The sequence below is a fragment of the Lonchura striata genome, chromosome 3 (genome assembly GCF_046129695.1).
Source record: "Lonchura striata isolate bLonStr1 chromosome 3, bLonStr1.mat, whole genome shotgun sequence".
NCBI lineage: Eukaryota > Metazoa > Chordata > Aves > Passeriformes > Estrildidae > Lonchura > Lonchura striata.
This window is the reverse complement of record NC_134605.1, coordinates 70,619,728-70,647,557: the sequence shown is the minus strand read 5'-3', so window position 1 is coordinate 70,647,557 and position 27,830 is coordinate 70,619,728. Positions and strand designations below refer to the sequence as shown.

Sequence of the window (27,830 nt, the reverse complement as noted above, 5' to 3'; positions counted from 1 at the left end):
CGAGTGAGATAATGTGGACAGCCACATACTCGGTGTGGTATTGCCCAGGGAAGGCAATGAACCCTTCATGCACTGCAAATTATTTAGGAGGTCTGTCATCAATGATCAAGCATTGACAGTACATAATGACTCTGGTAATGGTGACATGGGAGTGTGCACCAGGCAGTCTGGTATTATCGCTGACCATCCTTTATCTGCCCCACCTCTGTGTATCATCATGCCAAACACGCAGCTACATAGCATTTCAACATTTCACAGGTGTTACTTATGCTAGTATGTAACTTTTCCTTAGGATGACAGCCGGCACTTTACTGCTTTCTTCCCAAGGGTATACTCCTCCCTTCTCTTTCCCTTGGTGAGTACAGTCCTGTGAAGCTGCTCTTTGAATCACCGGGGATTTGTTTTTGGCCTCTGTGCTGGGCTGCTGTGCAGTGATCTGCAGTCTGGAGAGCTGAGGACTTGTCCTGCATCATGCTTTTCTTGTACCATTTCCACACTTGTGCAATGTGTTGGAATGGTTTTCAGGACCTTGGCAGCTAGCTCTGCTCTTTCCTTGGGTGTGGCCCTCTTTCCATTTTGCCATGCTACGTGACCAGCTGGCTCAGACTGCACCTGAGCAGCCTCAGATCTGAGGAGGTTGCGACACACAGCTTTTGCTAATAGCCCATTCCTCCTGACCAGGCTTTTGCCACTTTTTAAGCTATATAAGGTGTGCGACAATTAGGAATGCGTGTATGCATACAAATATGTGTAATTTATTGCCAGCTGCAGTGTAATAATGGGTTTGAAGAGGGTAGTCATGAAAAACTTCATCTTTCTGGTTTTATTGTCTCAAGAACTGAATTAGAGTGAATAAGCTGGAATGCTTCTTCACTTACCTCTTTAAAACAAGCACTCAACCTGCCATGGCTCAAGATCTGCAAAAGCAAAGCATGACCCACTTAAAAAACCAAACTGCCTAAACTACTGTTTCAATAAGATCTAGAGATGGTAAAAGAAGTCTACCATTCTTACAAACTAGTATTTAGAACTAGAATTTTCAAAATCACAGGGGGGTAGCATTTCACCAGGTAAGTTTCCAGTTTGTTGTGGTTACAAATAATATCTAAAGATTTAAATAGAATGTAATGTTTTCTACTACAGACTTTGTTTTTTATGATGGAAGTTTGACATCTTAATTTCCTCTGAATCATATCTTATGATGTGCAAATGAAAATTTATCTTCTTTTCTTCTCCTATCATTAGAATTCTCCTCTTTTTTTTTTTTTTTTTTGTGTCTTTTTCTTTTACTATTTTGCTTTCTAGGATATATTTTCAGGAAAAATAAAGAGAATCATTGTCTCAGAGGAAAACAGAGATTAAAATGTTTAGCTTTTGAAAAGTGAAAAGTATGAAAAATCTGACAAACTATGAACTATACCATAAACGTTTAGCAACCAGAGTTCAGATAAAAAGAACATGAAGATCTGTTTAGTTTTTTTTATGTCTCCTCTGGAAAAATTTGTAATTCTAAAAGGCTCTCAGAGGTAATTCTGGATATTCCCCTCCCTCTTCTTCAGGGTAGTTTTGATGGTATTGCTTCTGGAAAGACTAAGGGTTATCTTTTTTATCTGGTGTGTCAGACAGTTTTTATTAGATAAATTTCTGACTCTGAAAAAGACTTCCACTTTCCAAACATGGGAGATGTGAAGACAGTTTGTGAGGGTTTTTTCCAAGTGTCTGCCAAGCAAAAGAGAAGCTCCCCGTGCTTGTTGCTGGCTGCTGTTCAGAGCCTTGTGCACAGCTGGGAAACTGAAAAGATTTGTCAGGTTCACCATGTGGCCAGCTGGGAAAGCCTGGGTTCCAGAAGAGAAAAACGATGGAATCACCTGCAGAAAAGGGTAGGTAGCTAGAGAAAAACCCTGCAGAGTAGGAGGGATTTGTATTCCCAGCCTTTCCCAACCGGTGCCAAGAAGGCGTGGGAGGGAAGCGGTAGATAAGAGGCAGGGGAGAAGACTCATTCTTGCCTTCTGCATACAGGAAACACTTGTTGTCTACCAGGTTTTAATGGTCGACAACTACCTCCCTCCAACATTCCACAGCACCAGTAAATAATGGAGTGAGTTTATGCAAAGGCGACTCCAGGAGTTGCTAATGGAGTTGTTTTGCTATAATTATTTAGAAAGTATCTAAAATAGTTTGAGCCCAACATTAGAACTGTTGTAGCTAAAACTGTGGTTAGTTATGATGCTTTTAAGGGCTAGCTTTAAAAATACCTTTGTTAAATCTGTTGTTCTAAGTCAGTCATAGAGTATGTTGGATTGGCCGATATCCAAACGAATAACTTGAGAAATTCAAGTGCAGAATCAATAACTCTCTATATTTCTTGACGTTTCCTGGAAATCTGGGTGTTTCTGAACTCTGCAGTTTCAACCAGTTTCATCTAATTCCCTCTTGCATTATTGTTCATCCACAAAATATATTTCTAGAGGTAAGACATGATGTGGGTTTTTTAATACCAAGTGGGAATTAGAAATTTCATCCAATTATCCACCGATAATAGTAGTGTGATTTAAATGCTGTTGCAGTTGTATCTCTTTAGTAGCTAACATTTAGCAGTTGAAGTGCACAGTAGCATAATGCAGCATGACTGCAGTAATTAATCTGTAATAGCAGGAAAAGAGTATCTCTTTTTTCTTCATAAGTAATAATATATCTGTTTTCTAGACAGATGCATTGTTTATTTTAATGCTTTCTGCATTAATTAGTTCTGTTTGGAGCCTAAACTAAACACACCTAAGATTAAAAATGCATTTCATGAGAATATTTCCTCTTAGAAGCTTCTCTTGCTTAATGGAGAATATTGCGATATGGAAGTAATTGTGGTGTTATAAGCAAAGAGTTGGAAGGATATTCCACTTAATTTACATTTTTGCCCACAACACTATAGGGAACCAGTGGGTTTGGAGTCATTCCCATTTTCTTCATACTGGTTTTATAAAGTTTATTCTAACCAATAGCGAGACACTTCTCTGTAATAATTATTATAAGAAATAATTCTAGTGAATTCCAGAAGCCTTAGGTTAACACTGTTATTTGGAAAAAATGCTAATAAATGCTATATAGTTATATATGTAGTACTGTAATTCAGATGTAAAATGAGGTATCAAGTTGGTTTTTATGAAGTCAGGATAAGGTATTTTAGTAATAATAGTTCCTTGCACTTAAAACTCTTCATTTGAACATGATGGAAAATCTGTACATCAAAGAAGTTATCAAGGAGTGTAAACACTTTATACATATCATAAAAGGGCTTTTTGAAGCACACAGGCTATTGAACACAATTTTTCCAAAACAGCTGCTATGCTGGGCACCTTGATATTGGGGGCCTGACTTAAGACACATTTCAGTTGAAAGGTACCAAATGATACCCTCGTATAATGTGCAATAGGATTTACATTGCATGATTTTAATCTATTTAATGAGAGCTTCTGTGGAGAAGAGAGACTACATTAATTTCATGTTTAAATAAAGTTTGATTAAATATTGTGATTTTTCATTCTGCTAAGTGGTTTTCAGAGTCAGAACAATACCTTAATTTTTTTCTGTCACAGGACCATCACATCAACATTCCAAAGCCAGCATGTTAAACATGGAGTTCGCTTTGTTGTTTAGGAATTTGGCTTTGATCAAATTAGCAGTCCAATTTGCATTTCATTTGCTATCTTCATTCTTTCACACCTTAACAGCCTCACCTTAGTAACACAGTGCTCACAAGGATAGTTTTCTGCTTCTTGCCCTGTGACAGCCTATATTCTACTGTGCCTGACCTGGGGAAAGTCCCCATGTTGCTAAAGGCATTTAGTTTTCCATTTATAGATTCAGACTATCTACTACCCAAGGAAAAAAATCTCCAGTTACTGAGTTAATTTTAGGTGTCTAGAGCTAGAGCTACTGAAGGACACTTGGGTGCTTTAGTTAGTTTAACTAAGTCCTGGGCATCTGTTCCCTAGACTGAATTAAAACTGCAGGTGAGACCTAGGTTTCCTACCCAGTAGTGTGGGACAATCTGTACCCTCCTCTGCTGAGCACTTACGGCCAGCTAAAAAGAAATGCTGGGCACAGGAGTGTATTATCATAGAATATCCTGAGTTAGAAGGGCAAAGTCCACCTCCCGGCCCTGCACAGGAGGTGTACCATGTGCACTTGGGACACCCCAAGTGTCACACCATGTGCCCAAGAGCATTGTCCAAACACTTATTGAACCCTGTCAGGCTTGGCGCTGTGACCACTTCCCTGGGGAGCCTGTTCCTGTGACCAGCTTTCTTCTGGGTGAAGATCTTTTTCCTGATATCCAACCCAAACCACCCTGACACAACTTCAGGCCGTTCCCTGGGGTCCTGTCACTGGGTACCACAGAGAAGAGACCAGTGTCTGCCCCTGCCCTTGCCCATATGAAGAAGTTCTGGACTGCAGTGGGTCTCCCCTCAGTCTCCTCCAGGCTGAACAAGCCAAGTGACCTCAGCCACTCATCATACAGCTTCTTCTCAAAATCCTTCACCATTTTTGTAACCTTCCTTTGGAAGCTTTCTAACAGCTTAATGTCCTTGTTACGTTGTGGCACCCAAAAATGCACACAGGACTCAAGGTGAAGCCACGTGCAGTGTCATGTAGAGATGCCTAGGAAAAGCCAGCTCAGTTAACCAGCACAGAATAGCCACATCAGTGCCCTCTTTGGCGAAGACTGATAAAATATGTGGCTCTGTAAGATTATTTCCTTTTTGCCGTATAATCATTTAATGTAATGCTGCAAGACTTTTTCAAGTGCCATAGGCTTCCCAGACTGCTGAGCTCCTATGGACAGCAGCCCTTTTGTGTGAAAGCATGGGGAAGAGATGAAGATTGATGGTGCTTAAGAAAGAGCTGATTTCCAGAGACAGATTGCTCAGTTGGCGGTAGAGATACTTCAAAATTTGCAGAAAAAGAATCGTATTTCTTGTCTCTGGTAACTATACATAAATACTTCATCTAAAAGGAGTAAGTGTTGCAGTAAGCTGTAGATCTAAATTAGACAATTTATGTTAAATCTATACTAACCAGTATACACCATTTAGAGTTAGTGACAGGACACTGTACACTCTCATAAAACAGATGAGGGACATACAAGCATAGAAGAAAGAGACCTGCTAATTCACAACCACTTACGTAATAGATTCTTTATCATTGTGAATTGCATTCAGAAATGAAAAAAGAAAAGGGGTTAAATTTGTTAGTTGTAGCTTCTGATTAGGGGAGACTTAAAATTAACTCCAAGTCACTCTATTCCTCTCCAAAATGCTTTTGCCATTTATCCTTTATTGCTTAACAGAAAAAGTACTTTCAAGTTCCTATCTCTTAGAACAAAACATAGATATGTTTATTTTCACTCTTTACTTTGAAAGAGATCATTTTGATGAATCTTTACACTAAGAAGATTATTTAGTGATACAGCTCTGACCCAGCAGCAGGATTCAAAATCCTGACAGTGAAGATGTGAGGCTAACTCATATCAAACTTCCTCACTTTCTCTTGTACTGAAACACAGAGTTGCAAGTGCAATCATTTATATTAATACTATGTTTTTGCATATAATTTTTTTCTGTATGTCTTTCAGGTTCAGGAGAGTTTAAATATTCTCTCAGTTATTCATTGACTAATCCCTGCTCCTGCTTTTGGTGCTAGTTCTTTCTGTTTTTTTCAAGTCCCTTTTTAGTACCATTTTACCATTAATAGCTCAAAAAATAGAGATTTAATATACCAAGCTAGGAAGGTGAAGAACCAAGGATGCCAACATAAAGCAGTCTCTTTCGGCATAAAGGCACAGGTGATTTTTTTTTCCTTTAGCCGTCCTAAATTTGGATCAGAAAACAGTCACCAGGTCTGTGAGAACCAATGTGTGTGGTATATTTTCTCCTACTGTTGCATATCTGTGCTCTGGTATTGCATGTTAATTAATACACGTAAGGCGTTTGCCCAACACTAACTTTGTAGTCCTTTGCAACATGTTCTCTGCTTCTGTAGAGCTGCTTACTGAAGGACTTGCTGCCACCCTTCTGCAGTTCTTTCTCCTATCCTCTAATTGAGCCCCTTCCACAGTTCTAATTTGTCTGCCAAATGACTTATCAGTTGGAAAGGCTCAAGTCAAATACTACTTCCTTTTTTTTGGCTTGTTTTTACCTGAGTGCTGCCAGAAGAAAGAAGGGGTTAAAGCGTGGGAGGATTGCTAAGAAAAAGGGTTTGGTTAGTGACATACAGGACTGCATCTCACACACGATAGTTTGTTTATTCTTCTGTAAACAGCAGAAAGAATTATCATCATCATGGTAAGGCAAACAACACTCTCTTTTATTCCTTTTTTAAACCTCACCAGAAATCTTCATGTTAATACACACTTTTTAAAAATCATAAAATCAACTGATCTCCATTCGTTTTATAGAGCATTTCTTTAACTGACAGATGCTCCTTTTGACAGAGGGGAGGGGGGAAAGATTTTAGTTTATGGAAATAACTAGCTCTGGGGAAGAGGAGATGGGAGCAGACATGCCTTTTCTGACATGCCTGTTCTTATTTATCTCCCTCCTCTCCTAAATGCTCATGTAAGGATCTGTTTCATTTTATCAATGCCTCTTTGTCTTTCCTGAGCTTTTTTGAAAGATTTCCATTCATTTGATTTTACGTGATTTGCTCCTTTCAGTTTTCCTGTTCTTTTCTAATACGTACAATATCTAAATCTTGGTGTTTGTCACCTAAGAAATATTATGGGATAAAACAATTTATACATACATCTATGCTTCTTGAGCTGATTATTTCCTTTCCAAAAATCCATTAAAACCACAGGCTCATTAGTCTCATTGCAAAATAATTAATTTTCAATGTACATTTGAACTAAAAATCTACTTTTACAGTGAAAAAATAAATTGGAAGCAGACAGGTCCTGTTCTCTTGAAGATAAGAAATGTTTCACTAAAATATCTTGACTTACTAGAAAATGCAGTTTGTGTAAAAATATTACTATTAAGAAAACTTACGTTTGTTTCACTTCATTCTGCTCAAGTCTCGCATTTATAGCCCCTTGCTTATTCAGGTAAGTTTCTGAAACTAAATAATTGCATTCCCTACACAAATTGCTCAGGTAAAGCTGAAATTGTTTAAAATCCAATTATTGCTGTTTATATCCTCTATCTGCATAGCAGGCAAAGATCTGGCAGAGGCAGAGAGTGAATTCCATGCTAGAGTGGACCTGTTAAATTTAAAGTGGTTTTTTTTCTCTGACTCCGAAGAGGACACTGTCAACCGGGAACATGTCATCCTTAAAATAGATGATAGAAAAAGGTTTAAGAGTATATGCCAAACTCTTTGTATTCAGTAGAAAGCAGTTTGGGAGTTAAAATAACATAAGCCACATTTTCCTAATAGTGACCCCCGCTTTGCATCTTTGTGAAGGGTCAGCATAAACAATGAACAATGAGTATAGTGAATTGAAGTAATTCAAATCCATTTGATTGACAGCAAGGTCAGTTAAATTGGTTAGGTTTAGAGATCATTTCTATTAATTTAAAATATAACTGCTTTTTCCCCTTCAGTGAACCACAAAAAGAATTTACTCAGGTCAAATGTTTTGTTAAGTATGTTTTCCCCCCATGCTTTTAAAAGAGGAAAATAAGCACCAAGCCTTTATTTCCATCTGCAACTCACTCCTTCTTTCTCTGCCAGTAGCTGTGGCACTCACCTGTAGGAGAGTGGTATGAAAACTCCTCTCTGTAGGACTTGAGTGGGTCTTGTGCTTCTCTGACTTTTCTCTCTCTTAGCTTTGATTTGTACATTGTTCCTTCCAGTTTTTCTACTAATATTTTCACAGCACGTTGAGCCAGAAATACTCCAGAGCAATTTTCAGCCTCACAAAGCCCAGCACTGTCAGTGTGGGATATTTGAGTCTCAGTCTCTGCAGAATGTTAAAGCCTGAAGAGTAATAGATTATTTATTTAAATGTTTTTGGCTAAAGTACTTTTGGGGATGTCATGTGACTGCTAGAACTTCAAGGCTTTCTGTTTCTCACAGCTGGGTGAATTATGATAGTGTGATTTAAAGATATTTGACATTACTGGCTTTCCAGCATGAATTTGTAAGGGTCCTACACTATTAGAATTGCTGATGATAGAAGGTTCTCAGAAGTTTTCATTTTACTTGAAATCCAGTCATTTATGACCTTCTAATGAATGATAAAGCTCAAACTTACTCTTCACTAAATGGTTTGTTGCTTTTTTCCCCTCTGAAGATGCTGGAAAATAAATGTTTAAATTAAAGAACTGTCCACACTAGATATTATCATCTATTAGTTACCACAAAGTTGCTAATGACTAGTAAAAATACTGCTTTTTTCTCTAATATGTGCTCTAAGAAGTGTTTTCATTTATGTTCAGCTGACTCAGATGAACTCATCTAAGAAAATAACATCCAACTGATCCCTCAAGACACATCCTGAAATTTTGATTCAATAGATTACAGTAGCTTATGCTGTCTTTTCACCAGAGACCAGCAAAGCATATGTTAAATTACACTGTTAAATTAGGGGTTTGGCTGTGGCAACTTACATTAGCTAATGAGGAAAAAAACCCAGCCGAAAACAGAGGAAATATTTCAATGCTAGCATAAACAGGCATGAATATAAATACAAACAAAATTTACATTTCTTGGCTAAGAAGGCAGCAGCATTTTGCTTTCAGATTAGAACACGGATTTCAAGGTTCATGCAGAGTGCTTGAAATGGCTTCCTCCACACTGTCCAAGGAATGGATAGGCAGGTCCTCTAGATTTTTCAGTTGCCGATGCCTTTGATCAGGTATTTCTCAAACAGCTAATGTTTTAAGAGTAAGAATGCTTGAACGTAAACACACTGAAGAAGCCTGATCTGTAGAGCAAGGGTATTGCCTTCTGAAATCAAACACTTCCATGCGGTGCTGTGAAGCCAAGCATTCTTGTGCTGTGCTCTGGCAGGCTGGGTCCCACTCGGGAGTCCCTTGAGATGCTCAGTCTCTGTGCCCTCTTGCACTGGCAATACTGGCTCACCTACATTTATCTGACTTAAAATACAAGATCTTCAGGGCAAGTACCTGGTCTTTTATGTGTTTTGAAAGAGCTGTATATAATTAAGGTACTTTGTATGAAGAAATTACTTCAAAACAGTTTACATAGGGCAGCTATTTCAAGATCAAGGAAAAATCTTTAGCCTTGTTCCCTGAGGAAACAAGGCTTATGTGACTGGACTGGCTGGCTGTCCCTCCTCACTTCCATTCAACACCTTTTGAACTTGTTAGTTGTAGTTTAAACTACATTTGAAAGGGGGAGACATCTCAATGATAATTAAGTTCCCATGGACTTTATGAAAATCAGTGGCTGGGAAGAGAGAAATCCAGATCCCCAGTTGAAATTACTAATTTTTCCAGGTGTAATCTGGCAAACTAAAAACTTGACAGCAAGTGTAATAATGACGGTCAGGTTGATAATGTAGTCCCAACTACTTCAGAAGACTGACAGCTCTTTCTATTCAATTATTAATATGATGGTTGACACCATAATGAAGTTAAATTTCCTGTGTTTTGGTGTTCCAACAGTTTTTAACATGAACAATATAGTCATCCTCCTCACACTTGTATTTATTATTAATTTTCAGAAAAATCAATATCATTCCTTATTACCTTGCATTAAGTGTAAAAATTTTGTAATTTTGCTTATTTTAGCTGGCAATGTTCATTATTGTCATCTTATCCTTTCCCTGCAATACATACATAGAATAAGAAATTAGTAATTGGGCTGCATTACTCATGATCTGATAGGGAAATTTATAGTTGGTTTTGTTATCACTAAAGCACTTTACCTGTCTGAGCTGTGTGAACTTAATGCAGCCCTTAATGTTGCTCTTTACTTAATTGTGTTGGTTCTACTGGTTGAAAAAAGTCCTCAAAGGGAGGGGGAAAAGGCAGGCATCAACTTTCTCATTTGTAGGTTATTTCACTATGTAATAAAACCTAAACCCCGACAGTACAAAAACTTGAGCTTAAGGTAATGACTTAGACTTGCCTATTTGAAGGCCACTGGTGGAAGATCACTGTGTGAGAACACAGGTTTGGTGGTACACCTGCTTATCAGTTCAGTGAGTGACATTGGTTATGAGAGGTAGGCAAAGACAAGGATTCCATGGATTTCTGTTAGGTTGCAGTGTAAGTCAAATCTACCTCCTCCCCAGCTTAGGCTCTGTGTTTTTCATGGCTTTTTTGTATTTTTCATTTGCTTGGGCAAGCCTTGCTGCTGCACGTTCACTGGCATTAAATAGCTTATATGTGGCTCTCCTGAGCAGACTATGTAGGTTGTTGATTAAGAAAAAATAACTAACTTAACACTTTTCCAGCTGGAGAAGGAAGTGACTCCATAACAAAAGGTCCTTATTTTCTTCAACAGCCAAAGGGCCAGACACACCGCAGGGCGGGCACCCCGGCCAGCTGCAGGCGGGCTGACCCGGTGTCTCCCCCGCCTCCGTGCTGGGCCCTCAGATGCTCCGAAGCGAGACTTGCGTGGTCCTTCCTGTTAAAGCTGTTCCACTTCATATAAGTCATTAAGCGTTAATTAGAAGAGGAGTTGTTGAGCATTCATTAAACATTAAATACTAATTGAGCGCCCGGGGAGAGCGCCGGCACCATCGGGCTGCGGAGTCATTCTCACGCCGGCCCGAACGGGGCTGGGGGCAGGCGGGGCAGCCTTGGCCGCCTGCAGCCGTGTCCCGAGCCCGGGGGCGGCGTGCCCGGGGCGGCCAGGCAGGGCAGGAGAGTCGGGCGGCACAGACGGCCACCAGCCGCGCCCGCCGGTGCGCGGTGCAAGATGCGGGTTCCTCTCCCCGCGGGGCTTTGAACGCAGATGTCCCGCGGGGGCCCCGGCGGCCGGGCGGGGACGAGCCGGAGCCCCTGCGCTGCGCTGCCCCTCTCCCGGCCCGGGCAGCCCGCGCTGCAGCTCGCCGGGGCGGCGGCGGCGCGAACCGCCCGCCTCCAGCCCTCGGTGCTTTTCCCTCAGCATCAAAGGCCGTCGGTTTTGCCCGGGGCGGCGTTTTGCCCTCAATAACAAGGCGGCAGCCGCAGCGCGGGCTGCTGGAGCACCTACGGGGCGCGGCGCCCACTCGCGCCCGCCGCCCCCTCGACGGCCTCTCCCGTGGCCGCGGGCGCCCGCGCTTCCCGCGGCCCTCGCCGGGGGCCGGTCCGGCGCTGCCGCCGTCCCTCCCTCGGCGGCCGGGCGGGGCGGCCCGGGCAGGGAGAGCCGCTGCCCGCGGCGGGGCGCGGCTCGGGGCGGTGCGGGGGCGGGCCGAGGCGGAGCGCACAGACGGCCGGCGCCGGGGCAGCCGCGCGGGTAGCGGCGGGTGCGTGGGGCGGCTTCGCGCAGGGGCCGCCGAGCCCAGCCGAGCCGGGCGGTGAGTGTCGGGCGCTCAGCGGGATGGGGGAGCGAGGCGAGGCGAGGATGCGGAAGCCCGTCTCGGCGCCTTCCTCCTGCTTATCCCGTTTTGGGATGGGGAGGACAGCCGCAGCCTCGGGTGGCTTCACCCTCCTGGTAACGCTTGAGACGGGGGCCGTGACTCCTCCGGTGAGGTGGTGCTGGGCTGGTTCTCTGCAGCCGTACCTGCAGGGAAGGGATCGGCGGCCGCGGGGCTGCGCGGAGGGCGCGGGGCTTCAGCTCCGGCCCGCCCCGGGGGGACGCCGGGCACCGGCAGCGCGCTGGGCACTGGCGGGCGAGGTGGGCGTCTGCAGCGGGAAACAAGTTGGAAACTTGCGAAGCAGGGTCCGTGCTGCCGAGGGAACCCGCTCTCCTCGAGAGGTCTGGTGCGCCGGGGTAGAAAGTACTCGCGGTGTTTTGAAATAGACGTCTCAAAACAAGTATTCATCGTGCCGGCATGTAAGAAGGGCTAATGTATATTACAATGCAAATATGCATGTGTACTCGGCGATGCTGTTGCGTGTTTCCTGTTTACCATGTTAATTAGAAGTTGTAAGGCAGAACTTCGCCAAGAGTAATCCAGGGCAGTGTTTGACCCAGTAATGCTCACTGAGTTGCTTTTATAGTTCTGGGGTTTTTAGCCCAAAAACACAAGCTGAATATTTACTGAACTTCATTAATGAGAAATGTATGAATTTTAAGACAACTTACACCTTTGAAACTACCGGTGCAAGTGTGAAAACTGATTCAGCCAATATGGAGTGAAAGTTAAACTCCCCACTCTTGTTTTTGTAAGGAAAAGTTTGACTCCAGTCTTGCAGGCACCAGGATGCTTTTCTGTAAAGTTTTGGATGGCGTTAACTAATTGTGCAAATTTTTGAGATTTGGGATGTAGAAAGTTGCCATTGTAAGACAAGATGAGCGCATGTATGCTCAGGCAAAAGCATACAGAAGCATCGTGGAGTCCCAGTTGTTTTTCCTAATTGTTTTTTCTTTTGTTGTTCCTGCTCTTTTTTTGAGAGCTAGTATTGTTCAGTAAACAGTTTTGTTTCTATTCACTGTGTCTTTTTAATTTAGAGGTAGTCCTAGAACAAACAAATGTATTATAGAAATAATTTTTACATTAACCAAATGTTTGTTTATTTGTTTTTGTAGTCCACCTCACACCTTCCAGATTCTTCCAGAGAAGAAAATAAAAAGAAGCCCGTTTTGGAAAGACTTGGAAATTTGTTTGGTACAGGGAAGAGGAAAAATGTCAAAAGTTCACTAGAGCACACTTCACGTCATAAGGGCGAGAGGTCGGGTTCTCCTCACGGGGCACAGGCAGTGTACTGTAGGCACTTCAGAGAAGGACACGAAGCTCCTCAAGTAGAGAAACAAGTGAGAAATGTAAGTGCCCTTTCTGAGGCACAGGAATATAATTTCAGTGGGGAAGTTAGACCGCTGTATCACGATACGATTTCAGAATGGAGCAGTAGGGGAGTCTCTTCAGACAGCGAGTGGTCAGCAGATTGGAGCGGCAGCAGTGAAACCATTAAAAACTCTTTCTGTGAGAGCAGCCTGAATGTGGAAACACTGGGGTTGGAGAAAGAATCCGTCACAGATATAAATAATTCCACAACTCCAGATTTCATACAGAGCTTGAGAAATCTGTCTAGTGAAGACTTAGAAAAGAGTATCTTAAGTCACAAGGAGCTTGTGAACACGTGGGTGTCTGAGGAGCCTGGGCATGCAAAACCAAAGGATTTGCCATACGAGTTGGAATCTGCAGCGAGTGAACACGCATGTTCTGCTAGAGTGTTAACTGTTGATATCTATCTAAGAAAAACAGACGAACTCCTTAATGAACCCGTGACTCTTAAATCTGAAGAAAACTGTAGTGATTTGGACACAATGGATAAAAAAACTGCTAGTAAAAGATCTGGAAAACGGAGAAAGTCTCAGTCATCTAGTGACATTCCAAATGGAGAGAGAAACCAGACTGAGAGTACTGCAAGAGAAGAATCTGGTTTTGAGGATGATGCCCATTCTGAGGTGTTTTCAGACAAGATAATAAACCCCGAACGAAAAGGTTCGGTAAGGTCTCTTCAACAGACTCCTGAAAGAAATTCCTCTTCCTCAGGTAATAATCAGGACCTAAAAGTTGGATCTGCTCACAAAGGGTCTTCTAAAGCTGAAGCTGACAAGGGCAAGCAGCAGATCTCAAACACAAGCTCTGCAAGGAGAAGATCATACAAAAAGAATCAGTCGGATACTGTACCCATTTCCCCTACTGGTTTGAAGGGTCAGGTGAAAGATTACTCTTTAAAAAGGCAACCTTTAGCATCTCCAGAGACTAACCCAGTAATAAAAAGAACTTCAGTGGAAAAGGGAGCTATACCTGTGGCTTTTGGGGAAGACAGTTTGGAGTCTCCCAAAGCTTCTTTGGCTGCTAAGACAGAAGACTTGGTGTTTGCTGAAGGCAGAAATGATACCAAGGCAGTAAAGAATGGTAATGGTCCAGATGGAAGAGCTTTCTTGCATGCTGATGGGATTAAAAATGGAGACCTGTGTTTGTCAGCTGAGAGACAGACCAATTCTGATTTAGACACCTTGAAGCTGAAGAGTTTGGATGCTTCCAGAACAGTCATGACAAAGATTAGCCTGTAAGTAACAAACTGGTTTACCTTGTCCTTGTAGCTGTAGTTTTGCTTGTATCTGTGTTTAGAGTGCTATGAAAACGCTGGCTGTGTATCTGTTATCTGTCTAAATTGTTTTCAGTTAAGAACTGCCTTTAAAAAGTTACCATAACTAAAGCTACTACTTAACAAGCACTGTAGTTTACATGTATTAGAAAAGAATTAATTTTCTCATTTTTTAAATTGATAGGCAATGTTTTTGTCAATTCCACTATATGGAATAATTTAACATATAAAAAAAAAGTGCTCAGTCATCATCATCGTGGATCAGATTAATTCATCTATCATTGACCTTAATTAATTTTTCTCTCTGTAACCAAATCAGAATGTGGTTGAAGATTTTGTATGTGAAAAATATTTAAGTTTTCTATGAAACAGCCTAAATTCTGCTATTATTTTATGAAGAAATATAGGATGCAATGTAGAACTTGATTGTTCAAATGATATGATAGATCACACTCCAAACGTTTGAATACATACGGTTGCTTTCTTAAGTATGTGCAGGATGAATCACTTAAATTTTGGTGCATGTGAATAGCATTAGGTATTTGCAGAATTATGCATATATTAATTTTCAGTTTTTGATTTTACACTCGAAGAAACTATCTCTGTCAAACATGTGATCAGAGCTTTCCTTAGGATAATAAAGAAGTGGCTGTATTTATAAAGTTCACTGTCACTAGTATGAGATCAGTGATTGATTACTTGGATACTGTTACATTCTCATACACAGGGAACGATTTGTTTGCGTTATTCATTTCTGTTTGGTTGCCACGGCTGTGTGCTGTGTGCTATTGCACTCCTCGTTCTGGCATGTTCAGTTGTAGGTGTGGGGTCACACTGAATCCCGTAGGCCCACCCAAGATACACTGAGCATTGATAATTGTTGTTGTGTTAGAGGGATGTGGAGGTTCAACGTGATGGTTAAAGAGATGTGTCTGTTTGCAATTATGCTTCCCACATCTGAGAAGCACAGGAGCAATTTCCTTTGCACAATTTGTAATACTCTACATCTGAGTTGTTAATTTGTAACTTAAGTTTAAAAAGCCTAGTACTGAAAATTAAAGTGTCATTTTTTTGTACTTGGTGATGCTTTGCTATCTAGCAGTAGAGATCACAAATCTTAAACTCTTGAGTTTTTATCTTCACAGCTTCAAAGGAAGGGTAGCTTTCACATTGTTTTTTTCTCTGTGTCACTGTCATTAGTGATGATGAAGTTATAAACACCTGCATAGCTGGATTTCATTTTTTCTGTGTATCTCCTGGGCTTGCTATATAGTGAATTATGTTTTACTGTGCTCATAAAGTAACAGACGAGTGTCCTGTCTGAAAGACTGAATTTTAACAAATAAACAGCCTGTTCTATTTCATCCCATTTTGTGGGGTATGTGATGGTGTGTCTTGGCCTTATCTGCTGCTATAGGAACTTTAGCCCTGAGTGGGGACTGCTGTGTTGCCTGCAATGTTTCTGATGCATCTGATAGCTGTCACTGCACAGCACCACGCCATTTTTTTAGCCAAAGTTACATGCTCAGGTGATCTGGTATAATTTATAGTCATTCATTAGAACATATGATCTATAAACCTGGATGTGGATTAAGGTGCTGTAAAGTGTGAAAGGGAAAGATGGTGCCATTACTAGAAGATGGTGTGGTTTTGTTCTCTAGTTATCACTGTGAACAGATAACTTTTTCATTTTCAAAGGTTAAAAAGTTATTGTTAGATAGTTCACACTAATTCCTTTCTGGTTGAAAAATACCCATTTACATAGATATTCCTTGGCCCCTTGTAAGAAGGATTTTATATAACGCAAGTAGTTCTCCTTTAAAAATGCATTAATCTCTTAGTAATGATCTTGTGCCAATTCTGGGAATCGGGTTTCTTTGGAAACAATTTCAAAACAGGTCAGTTTCTCCAGTCACCTTCAGAAATGCAGGTTTCCTGTAAATAAAAATAGCATTTTCTCTCTTTTCTCTATTTATGTCTGTGTACTGGATAACCTGAAAGTCACAGGATACTGTGCTTCTAGCTTTTGAAAGGGAAACCTATCAGATTTGAGACTAAAATGAGGTTGACGGTAAATCTTAATTGACATATAAAACCTCAGGCAGTAGTCACTTTTATGTGCTTAGTGGAAAACTTGGCTTCAGTTGTCACACTTTATGTTCAGACATGGTTTTGTAGTTGCCTTTTCATTTAAGCCCACTTGTTGAATTATTCTCTTTTCACATGCCATTTTTCTTTGCTCACCTCAATCTGATATTTTGGCATCAGTGTTTTTTTGGCACCACTTGCAAGCCTGATGTGTGACTCACCTTCCATTTTTGACTGTTGGGAGAGGTTTAACTGCTTGCTTCCACAGTTCAGCTGCAAGGTGTAGCCAAAGAGAAGGACATCGGTATTTCTCTTGTGCCTGCTTGTTCCTGGCATTGCAGATCAGGAATGGGTAGTAAGGATCAGCTACACTGGACTGTTTGTAAGGAAGCATTTATGCTGTTAAGTTTTTTTTGTTTTTTTCCTCATACAAGATGAGAGGCTTAAAGGATACTCAATCAACATTTCCTTTTAAACAAGCTTCAAGACTCAGTTCTTGCAATAAAGTACATATTTTGGCTGTAATTAAAAACAGTATGTTATAGTGTGGAAAAAGGTGTAATGAAAAAATTAGAGGAGGCCAGCTGTAGTGAGTGGAGCTGCAGGGCTGAGCTTTATCAAGCTCTTTGGTCTCAGTTGTTTGGCCACTGCTGCTGTGCAGAAATACTGCAGAATACAAAGTGTTAAAGTGGTTGTTTCTGCATAAATTTGCGAAGCTTGAAACTATACATTTTAGGGGTGAGTTATTCATTTAAAACAGGTTTTAGGTGTGGCTGATAACTATCGCTTGTGTCTGGGCATACAGATAGACACAGATTTTATGGGGAAGATACGTGTCATATTGAAATAAATGCATGTAGTAGTGCAAGTGACAGGTGACAAAAGGGTGGTATGGGGATTAATTTGTTAAGATAATTGGGCCATTAGTGTTACCTCTTGAAAATACTGGTAAAAGAAAAGGATAAGTACATTTTTCTTCTGATCAGAAAAGGATATGAAATGTCCTTGGGAGCAGGAGGTTCAGCACGTGTCAGTAGTGCATCATTGTACCAGTTGAAGGATAAGGCTCTGCTGTGCTCCATAGGCAGGAGCATAGCTGGCAGGTCAAAGGACAAGATACTTGGTGCTCGTGGGTCTACATCTGGGTCACTCTTTTGAGTTGTACCCCTTCCTGTCCTTCCAACTCTCTTCTGGTGTACGAGAGGTGTTCCCAAATTGGAATGAGTCCAGCAGTGAGCCATTAAGGAAGATGACAGCTCTGGAGCAAATCATGTATGAGGAGAAGCTGAAGCAGCTTGGTTTCTTCAGCTGAGAGAAGAAAAGATACAGGTAGACCTCAGTCATCTCTCACTACTATAGAGAAAGCAGATCCAGATTTGTCTCTGAGCTGTGAAGGGACAACAGACACAGCTGCAAGTTGTAACAGTGAAGTTTTAATAGGATATAAGGCAAAAATAATTCACAGCAGCAGTGGCTGCAGTGCTTCACTAGGAAAGTTGTGAGATCTTGACCCTTGAAGTTATTCAAAACTTGGTCAGGCAAAGCCTTCAGGAGCTTGATCTAACTTTGAAGCTGTCCCTGTTTTGAGTAGGAAGTTAGGCTAGCTGATTTTCAGAGCTCCCTTGTAACTCGTATTAGTTTTCCAAAGAGAAAAGTCATGGAATAATTTAACTTTTAAAAGTTTAGGAAGAAATGGTTCAAGTGAAAAGTAGTACCTCAATATATTTCATTTTATACTGTATGATAATTCCCTTCATGCCTTCCCCGCTTTTCTATTTTTCCTTAATTTTTTCAAGTGTGTTTTATTAGCACCTATCTGAAGTATGGCCAGTGGATCTTAAGTTTGCTATCTCCTTTTTTATTGATCATGCATTTTTCATAATTCTTCATAAAGTTGTGAACTAGCTTGAGTAGGCTGGTAGTTAGAGGGAGCAGTGTTGGGAAGTTGTCTCTGAAATGACATGATGATAAGAAGGACATGGAGCTGTTGGAGCAAATCTGGAGGAGGGCACAAAGTTGATAAGAGGACTAGAGCACTTTTCCTATGGAGACAGGCTGAAAGAGCTGGGGCTTCACAGAGAAGAGAAGATTGCATGGAGACCTCATAAAAACCTTCCAGTATCTGAAGATGGAGGTCTAGAGGGAAGCTGAAAAGGGACTCTTTGCCAGGAACTGTAGTGATAGGACAAGGAGTCCTGGGTACAAACTGAGGGACAGAAAATTTATATTGGATATTAGGCAGGAGCTTTTTACTGTGAAGGTGGTGAGACACACTACAAAAGGTTTCCTGGGGAGGTTGAGGATGCCCCAACCCTGGCAGTGTTCAAAGCCAGGTTGGAAAAGGCTTTGAGCAACCTGATCTAGTTGGAGGTGTCCCTGCCCATGGCAGAGGAGTTGAGGCTAGATGATCTTTTAAGATCCATTGAAGCCTCTTAAAAGTCTATGATTCTATGATTTTTAATAGTTGCTCTCTATATAGATTTGTAGGTAACTATTTTTGAATCCTCCTGTTACTTCAGTAAGTTTGTTACTCATGGTATTCCCAAGAATAAAGCTTGTACAATGGAGGGTCTTGCATTAGAAGGGTTTTATTTCTTACTTGGGATGTATCACTTGAAGAAGAGGGGAAAGGATCTCACTTTTGGGGTTGTTCCTGTATCTCATCTCTTTCTTGGATTAAAGAGCTGCATGAAAACTTAGTGAACACAGTTTATGTAGGTAAAAAGAGAAGAAAGCACTTAAATACCAGAATTATCCATTGATTGGTAGAGCATTTGGGACCCTGGAGATTGCTGCAAGCTATTTTATCTCCTACCTTTGTCAGTTTTCATGTAGGGCAGTTTCTACCTGTCCTCCTACTCCTGAGTGTCTCCAGATTCCTCTTTGGAAAGCAGGACTCTCCTTAGATCTGACTGATTAATTTTGAAGCCATCTGCCTTGCATATCCACAGCTGTTCATACTGTACAGTATGCATTAGCAAGTTACATGGACAAATTATTTTTCTTGGTTGTAGGCATTCAGAGAAAAGAGCTTGAAACACTCAGGTGTGCATCATCAGCCTTCTGCCATAGCACAGGAGTACTGTGTGCATGTACTTGTACATGTGTCTCTGTCCACTCTGATAGGAAACATTTGTGTTTCTAAATTAATTTATTGTAAAATGATTAGGCTTAGTTTACACAATTTAAATTGTTAGTTAAGTTTACCTGAAGGAAGTTGAACAGTCCTCACATGTGGTGTTTGCTTAGCCAAGGTGGTGATGCAGTGTTTGGGGACAGCTAACATTTTCTGCAAGCACTCATGAGAGTGGAAGAGTTCTTTCACTCAATTTGAGGTTGCTTCTGCAGTGTAGGTGTAAAGGCTGCAAAGAATCTGGGCAGATGTCTTCAAAACTCATTGGAGAGAATATGCAAATGTTAACCAACTTATTATCACCTTAATGAATTGGGATTTGCTTTCTAAACTCTGTAGGGAATTGCACGTTTATAATTTATTCTGCCTATTCACTACTAAATTTTAATGTCCGTCAGTCATAAGTAGTTGAGCTCTCTGCCTCAATTGCAGATGCTGTAAGTTGCTGTGTTTGTTTTACTAACCTTAAAGAACTAAGTACATGTTTGAAATATATACTCCTTATTTAGTGTCTAATTTTTTAAATTCATATAGTTACTCCTCTTTTAGTTGATTCCTTTTGAGATATCAAAATTTGAATTAAGTCTGTGGTTTATAATTCTACATTTTATTGTTTTGAAAATTGTTACAAGCTTGTTCAAGATTAATTAAAGATGTCACTCTATGTCACTTTGCCTCTTGTAGTCCAGCCAAACCGAAGAATATAGAGCTGAATTTAAAAACACCTATGAATCAAGACAGTTTAGAAAGTGAGCAGGACACTCTTGAAAAACCAGTTAATAAAACTAACAGCAACATTGCCAACAAAATTTCCTTGTTTGAAAACAAATGTGCCAACCAGAGCCAAAGACCTACTGACATCCTTGCTTCAAAAAATAATGCTGTACCAAGCACATTTGTTGGCAGAGCAAAGCTGAAATTTGGAAAACAAACTAAAGAAAATGAGCAGCCTGATAAAACATTAAATAAGCAAAGCAGTCGCCAGAAGTTATTTGAGAATGGCACACTGGAGAAAGAAGGCACTGCGGAGTTAAAAGGCAAAAATGGAGAAATCTTTACCTCTTATGAGGATATTGGGAAGACAACAGAACTTAAAGTAAAAGCTGCTATATCCCTTTTTAACCAAAGCAGCAAAAGTGATGCTGGTAGTGTCTCTGTGAAGCAACCAGAACCAGAATTAACCACAGCAAAGAAAGAAAGTTCACCTTTTAAACTGCCTTTGCACTCACCTGTAAAAACTGAAAATGCTCAAGATCCTTTCTACCAAAGAAATTACACAAGCTCAGAATTCCATAGAAATGAAGAAAAGGTGCTGCCAAATGCAGAGGCTGTATCAACTTGCAGTGATGATAAATATCCTCTACCATCTCAGGTTTCCAGATCAGAATTTAAGAAGATGGAAAATGGAGATAAAAAGGTAAAGCCAGGAGATTTGAACTTAGCAACACTCCAGTATGATGACAGCAATCAAGACAGTGTATTGGAATCAGAGCACAACACCAATACACAAAAGAGCCCAGGGAAAACCTGTAATGGATCTTCTGAAGATGACAGCATTTTTGATTCCCCATCTGACATGAAGAAGTTTGCTGAAACAATAAAAAATTTAGACAGCTCAGTTTGTTTACCGCAGAAAAAGAAGAGGTCAAAGCTTCCCAAGTCTCCAGCACCACACTTTGCAATGCCTCCCATTCATGAAGACAACTTAGAGAAAGTATTTGATCCTAGTGTATTTACTTTTGGTTTGGGACTGAGGAGGGAAAAAACACAGGATCTGTTACCAGCACAGCAAATGAAAATGCAAAGCTTGGAAACAATAGCCAGAGTCAGGCCCAAACGTGCATCAACGGAACAAAGTATCATATTCAAAGCTCTGCAGTCATGTAGAGAGGAACCTGCCTTTACTCAGGAAATAAATGGAAAAGAGAATCTTGATTGTACAGATGGTGAAATTAAGAGATCACGGCTTGAAAAAAGCTCCCTCTTCTCAAGCTTGCTGTCTTCTAAAGAGAAGTTTTTTAGCACTTCTGTCACTTCAGTAAATAACACAACAGGTTTTGCAACTGACTCCTCGGGGATGCCTCCTTTACAACAGGATGTTTCTGGGCCATTCATCATGCCTCAAAAATCTGAGGTAATAAAGATCAGTCAGGAAATGAAACCATATTTGTTGACCTGCTGAATGATTGCTAATTTTGATTTTGCAATTCAGTCTCTTTCAGATATGAAGTTTCCAAGTTTTGTGGAGAAGTACCTGCAAGCAGATAGTGCAAAAAAAGAACTAAGTTTACAAATGCCCAACTATGGCAATCCTGAGAAAGGTTTTTCGAGCTGGTTAGGAACAAGCAGATACGAATCAAATGTCCCCCCTGGTTTATTAGATGTGGATGTAAGTATTGTGTTTTAAAAAACTGCCTGCAAAGTTATCCAGCTTTTATATTTTCGATATACAATATACATATATTGTTTTGTTTCCCTTCTTTGGGAAATATATAGATTGCCAATACATTGAGGTGAACTTAGGTATGGTACCAGTTTGATCTGAAAATGAGATTACATCTATCAATATAATTAAGGGGTTTTTATTTTGAGACTTTTTGCAAATATGAATGGAAAGCATTTTTTGAATATGTCTTCATACTTGATTTTGTATTATATTGAAACAAATCTTATGCTAACTTCAGTTTTTTATTGCAAATTAGTAGAATGCTTTCTGTGGACTTCAGAAAACTTCTGTTGAAGTAATCTCTTCCAACAAGACATTCAGCCATTGTACCATTAAATAAGTAACAGAGCACATTTTTATTTTAGCCCTCTGTTGTATTCCTGTGCATTGGCAGAAAAATATATATTCTTTAAGAATACCTTAAGAACTGGATAGTAGTGATTATTGAAAATGCTGCTACAGTGGAGGGCTGTCCCTTGGTCTGATTACAAGCATCTGTTCTTCCTGACTGAAGACAGACCTATATTTTCCCCTCAAAGCAACTTTAATATGGAATATATTTGTAATTTTTGTTTTTAAAATGATGAAACAATGTCCGGTAGTATTTGCTATTTCTGTTAATGTAAGGCCTTATTGTAACCTGTGAGGAAAACTATATTCAGGAAATCTAAGAACCATGGGAAAAAATATGTTTTCTGAAGACTAATAGCTACATGAATGTCACCTGTGGAATTGAAGCAGCATGTAAGAAGTTTGAGAAATACTTTCAGAAGCTAATGGTCATCTGCTGTAGCAGTTCTACTAAAAGGAGTGACAACTTAGAATTAGCTCCTTTCTTTGTCACCTTGCAGGAGACAATCATCCATGGTACCTTGCAGTTTTGAGAATGTAGATTCTTCTCTTATGGGAAGTTTTCCTAATTAGAGTGGAGATGAAAATTAGGAGGGTTATTTACAGTAGATTTTTGTTACCAGTTAAAGAAGCTTTCTTACTCTGATGGTTCTGCTTGGATTTAAAAGCTGAAATTTAAAGCTAAATGTCTAGTACTGTCTTAGTTTGGTTTTTGCTACTTAAACTGTTGTTCTTGAGTGGGTTTCAATTTTGCAGTAGAGCGTGGAGGCCTGATATAGCAGTGGAGTGTGTACATACCTAAGACCACACTTGAGAGAATCCCTTTAGGCTTCAAAGGGTTTCTGTATTTCTGTGCTACTGTTGCTGACTGAATTGTTTTGCTTAAGTTAGGAATCAAAAATGTTTCTGTGAAGTGTACCTGCTGTGCATCTTCCACTGACTAAGAAAATAATGATGCAATGGCTAGTGGGTCATGCGAAGGAAAGAGTAAGAGCATCCCAAAACAATGACTTTGTCATTCCTCAAAACACAGAACAAGTTTTAACTGGAATTGAAGCGCAGGCTAAAAAACCAGTCATGCTTCAACATGTATTAATGATGCCTACAAAAACCTGGTGGTGGTGAAGAACAGTCTTAGGACCACTGCCTGCTCTGCATATTAACTATGTTCTCTTTAATTCCTTGCACGTGTTGCTGGTTACCTATTTAGGGGCAGGATCTGTTTTTGTCTTTTTGTTTGTGTGAATCATTCCTAGAAGAGCAGGACCCTGTCCCAGAATGAGCACTCCTGTCCTTCCTTAGGAAACCAAACACATCATTTCAATGCTTGCTTTATTTGTTTGAAGGTGATGTGATGCAACCACAACTTTCCCATATATTCTGTATCATACAGTTTACTGCTGACTTCAGCATTGTTGTAGATTTTATATACCTATGTGTGTTTTTTTGTTCTGAATATTTTTAGTTTATCACTTAGTGTGCAGTCTCATGCTTTTTGAGGAAACAAGGTGTTCATCACAAAATTGATTATGCTAGTTTGCTCATACATGTATGTCCCATCATGCATCCTCAGTCTTTTCATATATTCCTTCAAAATGCATCGTGCTTTATGGCTTGACATTTTTACACATTTCAACTCATCTTTATCATTGTACAGCATGTACTGTATCAGTGGCAGTTTTTAAAGCAGTCTCTTGGCATTGAAATCCTGGAATGTGTAGGAAGCTGATCAAGATGATTTTAAAGCATTTCAGATCTGAGGTTAGTCGACTTCAATGAGATGATAATTCAGAGTTTTAGAAAAGTGTATAATTTTATACATTTGTGACTAGATGCTGCTCTACAAGGGGAAGTAGAGATTGAAGTGGTAATTAGGTATAGTTGAAAGGTTATTAACTTTTACTATTCAGAGTATTTTTTGAGTATGTTTATTTTGTTCTTTTTTTTATAGCTGAGTATCTGTATTGAAAATGTTTTTGATTTTGTGGGTTTTTTTGTGAATTTTTCTCTTCTCACTGTCTATTAGACACTTCCAAGAAATGGACAAAGTAAAATCAATCCCAGACCTGGCAAGGTAAGATCAATTTTAATAGTTTTAGTGTTCCTTTCTATATTTAAAACTTAGGAAGATAGAACTGTATGTTACTGGTGTGTTTTTCTGTTTTGTTTGGATTTTTAATGCAGCTGGTGATATACTGTGACTCAGACTGTCAAAAAGCTGGCATTGAAGTTTTCCATGATGTTCCAGATTGCAGTTCTTGGGTTCTGTCACCAACAATTTTAGTTAAAGTCATCAGAGGATGGTAAGAGATCCATTTTTACTCTTTATACAAAGATTTTTTACTCTGTCCAAAACTGTTTTGAAACAGAACTGGAATGTGATTCACAGTAAGTTTGCCTTGTAAATGGACAGCTATGAGCAAGAAATAGGGCATTTTACCTCTGCAACAGGAAGTTCTGAGCTGGAAAACCTATTTTGCTGACTAATTGAGTGAGTGTTGCCATCTGATGGGGTGCGAGATTTCACTAGGCATAGGTGTGGGATGAAATGACAGATTCTCTTCAACTCCTCATTAGGGATTCTTGCATAGTATTTGGATTGGGCTAAAAGGCTAGCAAATAAGTTTAAAGCTCAGTCTTACATAATTATTTCATGACCAAAGGAATAGGATGGTGCTGTAGAGATAATTGACTGTTTCTCTGACAAAAGGAGGGATTTTGCTCTAAAAGCTGTATTGCCCAAGAATAATTCAAAGCCAGTTCATCTCCTGCTTTCTTCATAGCATCCACAGAAGGGCCATTAGTAGTGTGGCTAGCACAGCAAGTTATGCTGTGGCCAGGCTATAATGCAGTCAAATAGCAGGTTCTCAAAAGTAATTATCTGATAGTAAGGTGCAGACACAAGGGCTAGCCACAGTAGGAGGTACTGGGAAGCAAACTGATTGCTGTTTAGCTTCAGAAAACTAGAACAAAAACCTTTTGATCTCTCTAAACCAGGTCGTCTTTTCTAGCATGGTCTACAGGGACTGGATATAGGGTTTTTTCCTCCCTCCTTTGAGAGCCTGAGTGAAGAGTTTATATTTGCAGATGGATAAAGTTCTTATTTAGTTATATATTCTGTTCTGCCATTAAAAATGAAGCTGTCCTTGTCTTCTTATCATCTTCTGGCACATCTACCCCAGCTCCTGTGGAACTCCATGCTGTTGTTCACAGGATCTAAGCATGATGTAGCAGACTGCAGTGTCATTGTTTTCTCTGATTTACAAATTGGTTCTGATTAGTATCTCATACGAAGTCTGCTATTGAGAGACAGTAGTCTTTGCTGCCACAAATTATAAATTTTAAAAGGTGGAGGAGTTTTTTGTGAAAGAAGTACAATTCAGCAGTAGATATTTTTGTTTTTATCATTGTTTGTAAAGGTGTCACAGAGACTGAAAATGGCTTGCATCAGCAGTGTTGGGTGATTAGGCTGCATTGGGAAAATAGCAAGGGTTTGGAAACAGTACTGTGTATGAAACAATTTGTTAAGTGGGAACATAATTTTTACAAATCACACTTGATAAAGCACCATGAAAAATTAGATTTTTTTTTAAATTTTATTTTAAGCTGGATACTCTATGAAAAAACAAATTTTGAAGGCCCCTCTATTCCATTGGAAGAAGGAGAGTTGGAACTCACAGATATTTGGGGTGCAGGTGCTTCTGAAGAGCAAAGTGACTACAATTCTCAAAAGCCTGCAGTGATCGGTTCAATAAGACATGTTGTTAAGGCAAGTAATATAAGTCAAAATTTTTTTTATAGATCTTAATGTATAGTCATGTTTTATACTGATAGGGAGTATGATTGGTCTATTAGGACACAAACATAACATGAGCTACAAGTGCATGAAACAATATTCTGTATTGAATTTCATGTTTAATCACAAAATGCATGTGGGGTCTTTTGCACAGTGGGCGTTGCGGTAACATCAAGAGGAAGGACAGGATAGAACAGAACTTGGTGGGCTTTATTAGAGTAGCCACCAAAATACTACATACAGCATATGCTTTGTAGTCTGGTGAGTGTCAGGAAAAGCATCCCAGAAAACCATCAATAATTCAATATTTTCAAAATATGGCTTTTTCATTTTTTTCCAATACAAACCAAATTTGCACTCAATACAGACTTCAGTGTGAAACACCAAACTATGGTCTGCCTGGTATGGACAAACTTACCAGTGAGTTGCACACATGATGGAACATCCTTTCTACATGCACTTTTAACCTACTATTAAATAGTTACAATTGCAGGTTGCCAAAACAAGCACAAGCTATAAAGTTATTTGACTAGGAAAGGAAAAAGGACGAATATATATTGCTTGTAACTACAATTCTTGTTTAAGTTGCAGTTCTCTTCAAGGGTGGCTCTTTTGGTATTATCTTAGTATTTAATTTGCTAGAGGAGATGCTAACTGATGAAAGAAGATGGATTCCTGCCTAGATGGCAGAAAGTAAACAATGCAAATGCTGATTAGAGATTGACTGACTGTCTTGGTTCAAACAGAGACAGGCAAACTGGCTTAGCTATACTTTTATTATAGGCATCTAATAGCAGTAGTAATTGACGAGGGGGGAAACAATTTAAAATAAACAGGTGTTTCAAAACTGATTTAGTTATGCACAGTAATTACAGAACTCACAGCACAGATCAAGTGGTTATGGCAATCTTTATTTTTCAGGATTACAGGGTTTGCCGAATTGATTTGTATACAGAGCCTGAAGGGTTAGGAATCGTGACTTCCTTTTTTGATGACACTGAAGAAACAGGGGTGTTTGGAAGCACTCAGAAGACTTGTTCTATTAAAGTGCATTGGGGCATGTAAGTATGCAGCTCTGTATGAATGTGTAGTGTGATGACAGGAATTTGGTTTAAACCATTGGTTACACCTGTCAGACTTGCGAGCAGGCTATATTTATTCTAGTCCTATATTTTAGCAGTATATTTGTTGACAGTAGTGTTAGTACATCACTGTAATGCTTCACTCTTGGGGAGTCTGACCTAGAATGTTTTGTTAGAGCTAGATTTTCTTCGGCTTGCGTGTAGTAAATACTGAATAACCCTTGCATATTTGTAGCCAAGGAATAAGAGTTTGCCTCTCTTGCTTTTTCTTATTCAGGCAAGCTTACCATAAATGAGGGTGGGGAATCAACTGTTATAATAAGACCACATTTCCCACTTGCTTTCTTCTAAACTTGAAATCATCCTACTAAAAGAAGAAAATTTTTGAAGTCATTATGTTATAAACTAAGACAGTGCTTTAGAGAGTTGTTGTATTTCACAGTGCATTTTGATCTGGGCTTTTATGGTGATGTGTAATACAAAGATGTTATGTCACCTGAAAATATCTGGCCATCTGAGTTAGGAGGGTAATATTGTGAACTAAGCAAGCTTTTATGAGAAAGGAGATCTCTAAGGAGCAATCCAGGTGCTGTACCAATATTAGTTTTCATGGCTTAATAAACAAACTAGTAAATTGTTATGGAAAACATGCTTCAAAGTAGTACTGGGAAAAGTATGCAGAAGAGAGGCTTCTTTTAGAAAAAGTGAAACTGGAGCCACTTCCACTCATCCTGCAGAACTTACAGGGTGTACAGACTTT

At 39.8% G+C, this 27,830-nt stretch overlaps 1 protein-coding gene across 1 annotated transcript in view; it reads left to right on the top strand.

Annotated features, from left to right (window-relative positions):
* The first annotated feature begins 12,861 nt into the window (after positions 1-12,861).
* CRYBG1 (crystallin beta-gamma domain containing 1) overlaps positions 12,862-27,830 on the top strand; it is a 40,797-nt gene continuing 25,828 nt past the window's right edge. Inside the window, exons 1-7 of the mRNA XM_031504397.2 lie at positions 12,862-14,135; positions 20,080-21,529; positions 21,608-21,784; positions 24,219-24,266; positions 24,377-24,495; positions 25,799-25,961; positions 26,910-27,049. Coding sequence (XP_031360257.2) covers positions 13,384-14,135; positions 20,080-21,529; positions 21,608-21,784; positions 24,219-24,266; positions 24,377-24,495; positions 25,799-25,961; positions 26,910-27,049 — 2,849 coding nt within the window. The 5' untranslated portion in view covers positions 12,862-13,383. The remainder of the gene's footprint in view (positions 14,136-20,079; positions 21,530-21,607; positions 21,785-24,218; positions 24,267-24,376; positions 24,496-25,798; positions 25,962-26,909; positions 27,050-27,830) is intronic.